Here is an 11467-nt window from a genome sequence, read left to right as displayed (position 1 = left end):
CACTACGTATTCACATCCACATTAAGAAATTCCCATATCGCTTTGTCTGCCTACTAGGCCCCCAGCATACGAGCTAGAAAGAGACAGAAACCAGTGTCTCATATCTTGTTGCACAGGGTTGAAAGATGAGCATTCTGCTGTAATTACGCACACAATGATATACCACGTTACCCATTGTTAAATGCATCAGTGACACGACACACACAAGAAATCTGTGTAAGCATTTTTTTATTGACTAGCTTTATTGCACATACTTATTGAAGCCTCCATTATTTTACCCACCCAAGGTTTCCATAATTATTTTAAATGCAAGTTAAAGATAACTTTCATTCCCATGACTTTTTTTTCCTCCTTTTTTAATTGTTAAAGGTTCTGAATCACCCAAGTGGGACATAACTCCTGAATTCATACGTGTAGACCATGCGGCATTCAGGGAGCAAGCCAGTGGGCGCTCTGCAAGCATACTGATACTCTGCATGGAGAGAAACATCATAGATCATTAACTTTAAATCTCTGTGGTCACTGAATTAAATATGTGGGACTGCAATTTTAGCTCAGTCAATTATCAGTTAACTGTTGACCTGACGAGAAAACTGGACTGTCTAAATCAAGCCTTCTTCTTCACTTCACTCTCCTCCTTTCCTGCTGCTTGCTTTTCTTCCTTCTCCTCCTCACCAGTTTCCTCAGCAGCTTCTTGAGACTCCTCTCCTTCTTCAGCTGCTGTTTCTTCCCCTTCTCCTCCTTCTTCCTCACCCTCTTTGGCTTCTTCCGATTCTTCCTTGGCACCTTTGAAAGACAAGATTTTCCACATCTTCAATACAGTGCTTAGAACCATCTCCTAAGCTCCCTTTCATAGGGATAAGCACACCTGCACCCTTCACCCCCACACCCAGGACAGCAGTAGGCCTAAGCTTGATGGGGCTAACAGATTTTTGTATGAAAGCGGGGTGCATTTGTTTTATCTAGGACTTTCAAGGGAAACTAACAAAACTACAGTCAACTTATCTGAGATTTCAGAGGAAGCAAATTACCTTATGTTTATAGGTCTCTTGAAAATCCTGACCTTGAAAAATGGTAGCTGATTGTGGACTCCTGCTTTAAGCCTCATCCAAAGAGTTCAAAAGGAATCTTGCCATATCCTTCTGTGAACTTCAGACTGGATCTTTAACTATCATTTGGTTAAAACTAACCTTCATGCTACTAAGCTCATAAAATAGCCAAATGGTAACCAATGAATTCCAGATATGTTCGGGTTAAATCCTTCAGAGCTGTACAATTGAACCTGGAAAAAGCAACCCTGGACAATATTTTCATTAAAACTTTTAGTGTAGCAAATAATTCATGGGGCAGCAAGAAAGGGGCATATGGCTTGGTTGAAGAAAGCAAGAAAATAACTACCCAGACCTCAGGCAGTATAACTTACAAGAAGTGTTTAGTACTGAACTGAACCCAGTGGAGTTACACCTACAAGCATCAGCTGCTGTTCCAGTTATCCCAGGCTGCTCTCTGGGAATGAGTATTTAGTTCAAGATATTCCTGTTTCTTCCTTTCAAGGATACCCATAATAGCAAAGTATTGCTTAATACCATACAGATTTAGTATCATGTGCTTTTAAAATACTCATTTTTCTTTTGTGAAGTTTCTGAAAAACTTCCAGTGATTTCCAAGGGTGTATAATCAGTTCTACAATCTGCCCAATATTGAATATTTACCAGATCTTCTGTTCTATATTCAGGCTTTCCTGCTCATATGCTATGGGCTTAATCCCACAGTCCTTTGCTCACATGAGCTGACATCAAGAGAGGTCTAAGCATTAGATCTAGTCACCAGAATTTGTGGTGTTTACCCTACATAAGCAGGGTAGAGTGTGGAAGAGAGGCATTTGAAAGTAACTTTAAGTACCTTCCTCCTCTTCTTCAGCCTCTTCACCTCCTGCTTCTTCCTCAGCTTCCTCTTTCTCCTCCGCCTCACCTTCTTCTGCAGGGGCAGCTGCCTTGGCTTCTCCTGCCTTAGCAGCCTCAATTGTTTCCTCTATTTCAATCTGTTCTTCCTGGACATGACTGGAGTAGTATGTGGGGAAGGTGCGGGTTGTCATCAAGTAGGAGCTGGTCTGGAGACCGCTGTAGGCAGACCTGCCAAAAGTGGGGGCAGTCTGGGTGTAGCCACTGGTGATGCTTCCAACGCTAGTGAAACTGAGTCGAGTCTCTTCACCTTCCAGCAACTTCCTAGAGGGAGAGACAAACAGAAATGATTTAAGCTATGCTGCAGCAGTGACCAGCAGACTCAGCTATGGTCCCAGATACTGCTATACTTCGAGCAGTGTAACAAGTAGGGTCCGTATGCCCCTAGAGACTGCATGTTTACTCATTCATGAGATAGTGTTTGCACTCCTATATGGCAATGCTATCCCAACATCTTGGAAGAATGTAAAACAAGCTCCAGAGATGTGTGTTACTGGGGAATTTACACTTATCTCTGTAAGGAGAAACAAAGGGGAAAATACCTCTAGGATTAGATTCTTACGGCAGGTGAAGATAGAGATGTATTTTGTGAGCCTGTAGTCTTGCAGAGAGCTATACAGACGTAACAATTTGATATTATGCTTAACTATGAGACAAGGCTTACAGCCAGTGTTCCCATTGCAGCATTCATAGAAACTGCAAATGCCAAACAAGAGCCTCTAATAGTACCTGGGATAAAACATTAAAAGCAGTTTTGCTGTAAAATAATTGCTTTAGAGGAGCTTGCTTCTGAGAGTTGGAAACAAATCCCACTGAAAAACCTCTTTTTTTTTTTTTTAAAACAATTTTGAGAACACAGCCATTTGTATTTAGATGTTCTCCTGACACAAAGCCACTTTTCAGTAGCTCAGAAATCTGAGGTATGCAGCAGGAATACTTTATCTATAAAGATGAATAATTGACAGACTCTAGTCCTGAACTAGTATTTTCATATACATGCAGATTATATTGACTGAAGTTTACTGCACAGTGCAGCTTTTGCTTAAAGCAAGTATTTTACCTTAAAAGCTTTGCTTGCTGCTTCTGATGACAAGAAAACAGAGAAGACAACCTGATAAAACTGACACCTGCCTACCTATGAAGCTTTCTGCTGGAGGAATGAAAGCAAAATGGATTCTCTTCAAGTCAGAGAGAAAGGGGGAACCTGATCCAAGTTCCAATTTGCCTAACAATCTCTTCCTCCACCCCATACCTATATGCCGCAATTTCAATGTCCAGGGCCATTTTCACGTTGAGCAGATCTTGGTATTCCTTCAAGTAGCGAGCCATTTCACTCTTCGTGGTTCTTAACTCGTTCTCCAATTTGTTGATCGTATCCTGTTGGAAACAGCAGCATTGAGCACAAAATTCTCCCGTGTCTACCAACAATGCTTTGCAGGGAAATTTGCCCATCCCATTAACTTAACCTTGCTCTAGCAGACAGAAAGGTCAAACAGCTTCAGCTCCACCCTTAGACGTAACAGCTCACCCTTTACCAAAGCCCACCCTCCCCTGCAGGGTGTCTCCCCCCTCCCCCCAAAGTTTATTATCCTGTTCCTACTTAACATTAGGAGCCTAAACCACTCCAATTTTCTGATAGTCAAGGGCAAAGGCATCCTTGCAGTTCGTTTATTGCTTCATTTTGCTTTTAGCCGTTTATGCTCTTTCCTGTTATGCTTTCCCAAGTGTTAGCTTAAGGACACCCTTTATAAGTGTGTGTGTGTATATATATATATATATATAAAATGATATACTTAGGCGTATATGCATATTTTATATATAGAACACATATAAACTATGTGTTTTACGTTGCAACTTTTATGACACCTTGCATTTTTATGATACATGTATTAAGTAGAAGCAGCGCCAGCCTTCCGGGCGATGCTGCCAGGCACCCCGCTCCCCCCCCCCTCCCCCAGCACGGCGGCTGCCGCGCTCGGCTGAGCATCGCCCACTCATCGCACCCAAGGCGGGGGGGGGGGGGGGAGGAAGGGGGGGCTCGCTCACCTGCAGGGCAGAGATGTCGGCGCTCTGTTTCTCCTCCAGCTCCTGCAGCTGCTTCTCCAGCGCCTCGTTCATGCCGCGGGTGGCCTCGATCTCCAGCGTCTTGGCCTTCAGGAGGCGGCGGCTCTCGGACACCTCGTCCTTGGCGGCGCGCACGGCGTCGGTGTTCTTGGCGGCGCTCTCGCTGAGCACCGTGAAGCGGCTGCGGAACCACTCCTCGGCGTTCTGCATGTTGCGCGCCGCCAGCTTCTCGTACTGCGCGCGGATGTCGCGCAGCGCCGCGGAGAGGTCGGGCTTGGCCGACACGTCCATCTCCACGGAGAGGTGCGCGTACTGGATCTGCGCCTGCAGCTCCGCCAGCTCCTCCTCGTGCACCTTCTTGAGGAAGGCCAGCTCGTCCAGCAGGCTGTCCACGCGCTTCTCCAGCTCCGCCCGCGCCAGCGCCGCCTCGTCCGCGCCCTTGCGCACCTCCAGCAGCCGCGCCTCCGCGTCCTCGCGGCTCAGCACCTCCTCCTCGTAGCGCGCCTGCAGCCCGCGCAGCGTCTCCTCCAGGCTCTCGCGCTCGCCCTGCAGCGCCTGCTTCTCGCTCGTCGCCTCCTCGGCGGCCAGGCGCAGCTCGCGGATCTCCTGCTCGTAGAGGGCGCGGAAGCGCGAGGGCTCCGCGTGCTTCTGGCGCAGCACCAGCAGCTCGGCCTCCAGCACCTTGTTCTGCTGCTCCAGCTCGTGCACCCGCTCGATGAAGCAGGCGAAGCGGTCGTTCAGGTCCTGCAGCTGCGCCCGCTCCTGGCTGCGGATGGACTTGAGGTCGTTGCTGATGGCCGCCACCTGGCTCAGGTCGAGGCTGTCCACGGACTGCAGCAGGGAGCCCGAGGTGCTGGAGGCGGCGTAGCTGCGCCGCACCGACACCGAGGAGACGGGCGCTGAGAGGCTAGAGTATGCGGAGCGCGCCGTGCCGTAGCCGCCGCCGCTGCCGCGCATCGCGGAGATGTGGAGCCGCGGGCTCTCGGCGTAGCGCCGCTTGTAGGAGGGGAAGAACGGGTCGTAGCCGTAGGAGCTCATGGCGGCGGGGGGCCAGAGACAGCTCTGCGGATCAGCGCTGCCCGGCCGCCCCTATTTATCGGCGGCGAGGGCGGGCAGACGCAGTCGCCGGGCGGTGCCGGGGCGGGGCGGGGCGCTGCGGGCCGCCCCGCTCCGCTGCCAGGTTGGGGGCGGCTCCGCTGGCTTGGGCTGAGTGCTGCGCCTCGCCTCAGGCCGCCTTAGCCGCGCTTCCCGCCTCAGCCTCACCTCAGGCGCGCCGCTCCCTTCCTCCCCCATTTCCCCCCCGTGTCTGCCAGGTCTGTGCGTGACCCCTTCCTCGCTCTTCTCTCCTCCTCAGGCGGCCCTCGCAACCCCCCCGCGGAGCGCGGCGGGACCTACGCACCCTGGCCGGGGTCTCTGGGGCAGACGCAGCCCCTCGGGGCGGCTGGGGTGCGCGCAACCCTCGCCCGCACCTCAAAACCCCCGGCTGGAAGTGCGCGCACAAAATGGCGGACGCCCCCTCCTTCCCCCCCCCCCCTTTCGAATTTAGGGTCGTCGCGAGGCGCCCGAGCTCTTCTAGATGCTTCTACCGGCCTCACCACGCCCCTCGTTAGAGGGTGGTTGTTAATAACCAGGCAGTTATACGAATGAAGAAAAGAAAAAGGGTGGGGTGGGTTGGTGTTGCAGCAAAATACATTAATATCAAGCTCTGCTCTCTCTGCTCCTTGATATAGAGGCAGATTTGTCTGAGGCTTGGACCACAGGGACTGAATATTTATCCTTGCCTAGTCTGACTAATATGGAGACTAAAACTGGACAGCTGCCTTGCAGGTGCTTCTGAGCAGGTTATTAGCCATTTGTTGATTGAAATAGGATAGTATTTGTGCAAGAGAGATGTATCAATAGTAAGATAGGAATATAGTGAGAACAGATTTCATAGGACGCCTAGAAAAGTGGTAATCTGTCTCTCTGAATCAGAGGGGCTAATTTTAATGACAAACTCCTCAAAGTTTTGCTTGAGAAAGGAATAAATGTAGACTACAGGGTTTGGTAACATTTATTAGAGAGAGAGACTGCAAAAATGCTTAATTGTTCCCTAAAGAAAGGGAAAAGAGTTACTAGTATTGGTAAATGAATCGCTAATTGCAATGATGCTTCAGTATTACTGGCACAAAGGCATGCTTGCTTAATACAAATCATCTGATACAGGTGGAGCAGGGTTGATTTCACTGTTTCCCACTACCTTATAGGGGTCTCACAGATGACATTACCTGTTTTGTGCTGTCGCTTCCATAGGTTTCAGGGTACTTAAATACGAGGGATGTTAAGCTGTGAAGGGCAGCGGCCTATGAGAGGTTCAAAGCTACAGTCTGTTTCTCATCTGGACTCGTGGAGACTGGAATGAACGCCTGTGGAAAGAGCTAATACAGGCTTATGTGTTAACTACATCACAGCAGAGCAGATGAGATATTTTACTTTGTAAATCTAAAGCGTCCTCGTTAAGATCAATGAATTGCTGTGCTCACGAGCACTGAAAAGTGAGTCTTCTACTCAAAATTTTATTTAAAATTTGTGACTTAAATTTAAGTAGCAGTTGCATTCCTGCATGATAGAGCAGCTGTCCATTATTCAGACACTGAATATGCAAAAATACATATATGTGTAGAGCCCATATATAGTTTTATATGCTGGTAAATTTAAGCTTTAACTAAGAGATTGGTTTTGACTTTTGCCCTGAAGAGGTAGCTTGCAGAGCACCAAAGGAAGCAATGAGCAATATGGATTTAGAGCAAATGGCAAGATTAACAGTGGGCTTGGTGAGAGATTCAGTGACCTTCTAAATGCGAATGGTTATGGGTTACTCAGCTAATGTAAATTGGCATACCTTGTTCATGCTAATGGATTAGCCTCCCCTATATTCAATTTGATCATACGATTTAATTATTAGTGGTATCTATTACTATGCCATGTATTCATAGATTAATAAATAAATTACTATGTCTCAACTTCTAAAATACCTCTACTTCATATCCCTGGGAATTAAGTTTTGTAATTGTGGACTGTTAATGTTCTTTCTCATATTTTTTAGAGAGGGAAAATGAGTGAAAAACCCATTCCTCTTCACCAGCAGTGTGTGGCAGGAAGATGAGAAAGTGTGCCGGCAGTCCTGCGTTTCTGTGTGACTTAGAGGTAAGGATGAAGCTTTGTTACTATAAGGAAAGGAAAGCCACAGCTCAGGACATCTTACCTTGGAAATTCATATTTCCAGGCACAGGGTAATGCTGACTCTGATTTCCCGGTTCCCTTTGTCTCCTTTTATTTGCTTTTTGCCATAATGCAGAGTGTAATCTAGCCACTTGGTATTTTATCGTTAGGAAAAAATCTTTGAAGTGGTAGTGAACAGAGAAATGGGATAAAGATTGGCTTCTGATTAGAATGAAATGGTATGTGCCATTCACCCCATCTATGTTCAAGACTGCATTAAAAAAAGGCATGCAGGCAGACAGTAGGGATGAGCTGAGTCACCCAGCAGCTTAGCATTATTTCCTTTTCCATCTGCTGAAGCAAAAGCTGCTCACTTGCTATTATAATTAGGTGAGTTTCATGATTTCATCTAATGCAGGCTTTGACAGAACAATCCCAAGGCCAGATTCAGCCCTTGAAAACATCCCTGAGTTTGGCAATAAATTTCTCTTTGCAAATTTCCCTCTGCAACACACTATGTAACCTGTGCCTAAGACATAGCTAAGGTACTCAATCTAGCAATGGCATTTTCACAGGAAAGATTTTAGATTTAGGACCAAAGTTTCTCCTGTACTGAGGCCTCATTGAGCACAGAAAGTAACTTGAAAGCAACCAGATGCAGACAATGAACAATTCCCCTTTGCTACAAAACACTCAGGTGTTGGAAACCTGGTGGGTTTTCCAAACCCCTTTTTTGCGTTAGTTTGCCCAACAGAAAGGGTAACGGGGTGTGTTTGGGGTTGAGGTGGATGGGCAGAACAAAGTCTGCGTTGTCTGGTCCTGAACTTATCCCAGAAGCATGTAAAGAACAGTGCCTGCTTGGTCTGAATTTCCACAGAAGTTGAGCAATCCTGAATCAGAAAAGCAAAAATCATTGTTTGTACTTGATTTTTTTCCCACTCTGTAAAAGCACAGGTCTGATAGAGCGGGGAATCAGGCTTTTCCAGTGGTGAAAGTGTTACATAGCTACATGTTATACAATATAGAGAATGAGATGGTAACACAGTTTGATGTTCTGTGTGTGCTACCTATACTCACAAAACAGGCATCTGAGAGTATTACAGGTTGTAAAGTATGGTTAAGAAATTTCCTTTCCCTGTGTTTTGTAGTTGTTCATAAATTTACTGCAAGTTCAAAAACTGACATATTGACATTCAGTGACACTATGTTTTATTTTGCATCTGCAGTAAAGCAATTACATGCAGAACAGTGGCTTTCCCACAGTGTCCTTCACCACCGGTATGCTAAATGCATGAGCTGAACTAGATCTGAATCTGATTACTGCCACACCTGAAAAGAGAAATTAACCTCCTTATCTCATTTAGACCTTGACTTCTTTCCTATGCCAAGAACACTGTTAGCAAATTTAGGACATAAACCATCAATCCGTTGTCATTGGCATTGAGAAGTGAAGGGGGAACATCTTTTAGTCTCCATTGAATGCAGCGTGGCAACTCAGCTTCAGTCCTACAGTGGGTCATGGTCCTGAAAGGAGCCTCCCTGAAGTCTGTCTTAGGCATAGACAATAGGTAGTAACTTAGGCTGTCAGACTGCCAGCAGCAGCAAACCATTCCCTGTAAAGATGGGCAAGACTGTTGTCTGTTTAGTCTATGTCTAATTGCAGCAACACCGGCCAGAGTTGAGGAAGATGAGGGTAAGAGAAGTAGCTGGGGAGAACTGTGTGCATTGCCCTTCTGTGGTATTCTGACTCACATGGCAGACCCGGGATGGCAAAGATGGAAGAGATGACAGTCACAAGTCATCTAATATATGCCTACGGGACTGCTAGGTCAGCCCCAAACCTCTCTGCGCAAACCTAACCTTTGAACAAAACTGTCTATGCTTCCTGCCCTACAATTTTGCTAGTACTTCTGACATGTCTTAAATGGGGAACCTTGGTGTCTGCACTTATATGGGCTTTACAGAAGGGTTACCGAACCACCTAAAAGATCTGCTGTGCTCTGCTCTTGATATTACTCTGAGACATTCAGTCTCCCAAATAGGCTTTAAATTCTTTCCTATTTTAATTTCCTGTGGTTGCAGAACAGTTTCTGTTACTGTCTTTAGCCTGTGCAGTTTTTACTCTCTGTGAATTTTCCATTGGTTTTGAAATGATCTTCACATTTATCTTTTTTGCAAGGGAAAGACCGAACAGAGCAGTTCTGAAGGAGGAAGGAAATCTTTGTCTATTCAAGGGAAGAGCTGGAACAGGTCCATTGTAGCAGTGACTTTTTGTGCCAGTACTTTATTGCTATGGGAATGCAGTAAAACATGCTTATTGCTGAGCTGTCCCTGTAGATCCTCTTATTGATCTGACCACAGAGGTGTGTTGCAAAAACTGAACAAGGGAATTCTCATTGAAACCCTTAGAGAACTACATCTGAGAAAAGTATGGTTAAGGACTTTCAGAGTTTCCTGACAATGCTTTCTGGATTTATAGCTATTTCTCTCTTTAAAACTTCTGGGGGAAAAAACAAAAAACTAAGACATCTATTTGAGGTTTGGGGATTATTCTCATTTATGCTAAAATTCCTACATATCTCTGTGGGCTCTTTTGAGGTTCTGACTCTGTGCTGAACACACCTGAGAGTTAGCCTTGTATGTCACTAATGCTCTACCTATCAGGGGAAAATCTTGAAAAGCACAATCAGGAATAAGAGGGCCAATTGCCTTTGAGTTATCCCGAACTTAGGAACCCGGATCTTAGGTATATGTCTAAGATTCCCCTCTTCTGTGTGATGAATAAAGGCCTGCAGATTTTATCAAGATCTTTGAATTAACTGAATTGAAATGTGCAAATGAAAATACTCCATCTTAAACTATTATTATTTTCATTCTCTGTTAATCCTGCTGCATTTTTCCTTTTTGAATTAGAATGAATCTTACATTTTAGGAAGTCTTTGCATCCTATATTCCAAACAGCCCTTTCAGTATGAGACAACACTAATATGAATTGTTGAAGCCCATGGGGAATTTCATCTGCAAGGATTGAAGTAAAGTATCTGGGAAACGCAGAAAAAATGCTAATAAGTATTTAATCTGTTTTCTTTGAACTGCTATTTGCTTTGTTTGTGCCATATATAGTAAGTGCCTGAGCAGCTTTCATTATTTTATTACCACTTACACCAGTTCTGTTTTGCTGCACACAGTAACATTAATTTGCTCACTTTGCGTTTGTTCTGCCTCTTGATTACAAGAGCTAAAGGAAACAACCAGCCGCTTCTTTCATCTGAACTCTATCAATGAATGCTTAATTAGAAAATTCATTAGCTCCATTTACTCTTTGGATTGGGACTCCAAACTAGGCCGCAAAATCTGATGGCAAATTCCTTCTTGCAGCTTCAGGGGCTATTTCTTAGCTACCAGAATGAATTAAAAAAGATGTTCGGCTTTTGTCTGATTCCAGCAATTAAATGTAGACACAAAGGCTCTTGGTCAAACAAGATGAAACTCCGCTACCTTGGCAGCTGCAAAGCAATGTACATGGCTTGAACAAGCCCACTCAGGCCATTCTCAAAGAGATCTTTTACTCCTTTGCAAAGTCTCATCGCTGTAAATGGGTCTTTTGCCAACATGAAAAGTAAAGGCTTAGATTCAAGAGACCAAAGGCCACATCACAAGCTTGTGCAAGTTGGCACTGAGCCATAGGCTTCGCTGAAGTCCCACCAGTTTAGGCTAGCTGAGGCTCTGAGCTTGATCTTTTCAAATACTTTGTCTCCTTGTGAATGATCTTACTCTTCCTAAAGCTCTCACCTGATAGTAGTATTTTATGATGCCATAAAAGGTGAAAGAATAATTATAACAGTTCTCAGCTGACTAAACTTTTGATGATTGCAACAGAGATACCTTTTTTCTCCCATGATTTAGTGAGTTAGAGACCAATTCTAATTATGTTTTCATTAGTATTAACTCATCAACCTTAATGGTTGTCACTTCTAGTTTACCCTGGACTGTGCAAGATTGGAATCAGTCAGTCAGATCTTGTGGTACATCATAGAGCCAACTGATAGGCATATCATGTATGTATCCCATAGCAGTAACAGACTGGGGTTGCAAAAAAGCAGCAGAATCAACTTCCATCCTTTTATCTTGCTGTCATTTGTAACCTTTAGCATATTTTCCTCTTCCAGTACTTCTTTAAGGCATTCCTTGAACCTGTCTTTGCACCTTTTATCATTGTCTTGGAAATCTTTTTTACAACA

At 45.1% G+C, this 11467-nt stretch overlaps 1 protein-coding gene across 1 annotated transcript; it reads right to left on the bottom strand.

Moving 5' to 3' along the window:
* Positions 1-211: 211 nt before the first annotated feature.
* Positions 212-5107, bottom strand: NEFL (neurofilament light chain). Its single transcript, XM_026122389.2, has 4 exons — positions 4008-5107; positions 3214-3338; positions 1903-2225; positions 212-786 (listed from the first exon to the last, which is right to left on the bottom strand). The coding sequence occupies exons 1-4, from the start codon at positions 5061-5063 to the stop codon at positions 608-610; spliced, it is 1683 nt and encodes a 560-aa protein (XP_025978174.2). The 5' UTR covers positions 5064-5107; the 3' UTR covers positions 212-607.
* Positions 5108-11467: the final 6360 nt, after the last annotated feature.

This window comes from Dromaius novaehollandiae, chromosome 26, assembly GCF_036370855.1.
Source record: "Dromaius novaehollandiae isolate bDroNov1 chromosome 26, bDroNov1.hap1, whole genome shotgun sequence".
NCBI lineage: Eukaryota > Metazoa > Chordata > Aves > Casuariiformes > Dromaiidae > Dromaius > Dromaius novaehollandiae.
This window is presented reverse-complemented; position numbering and strand designations above follow the sequence as displayed.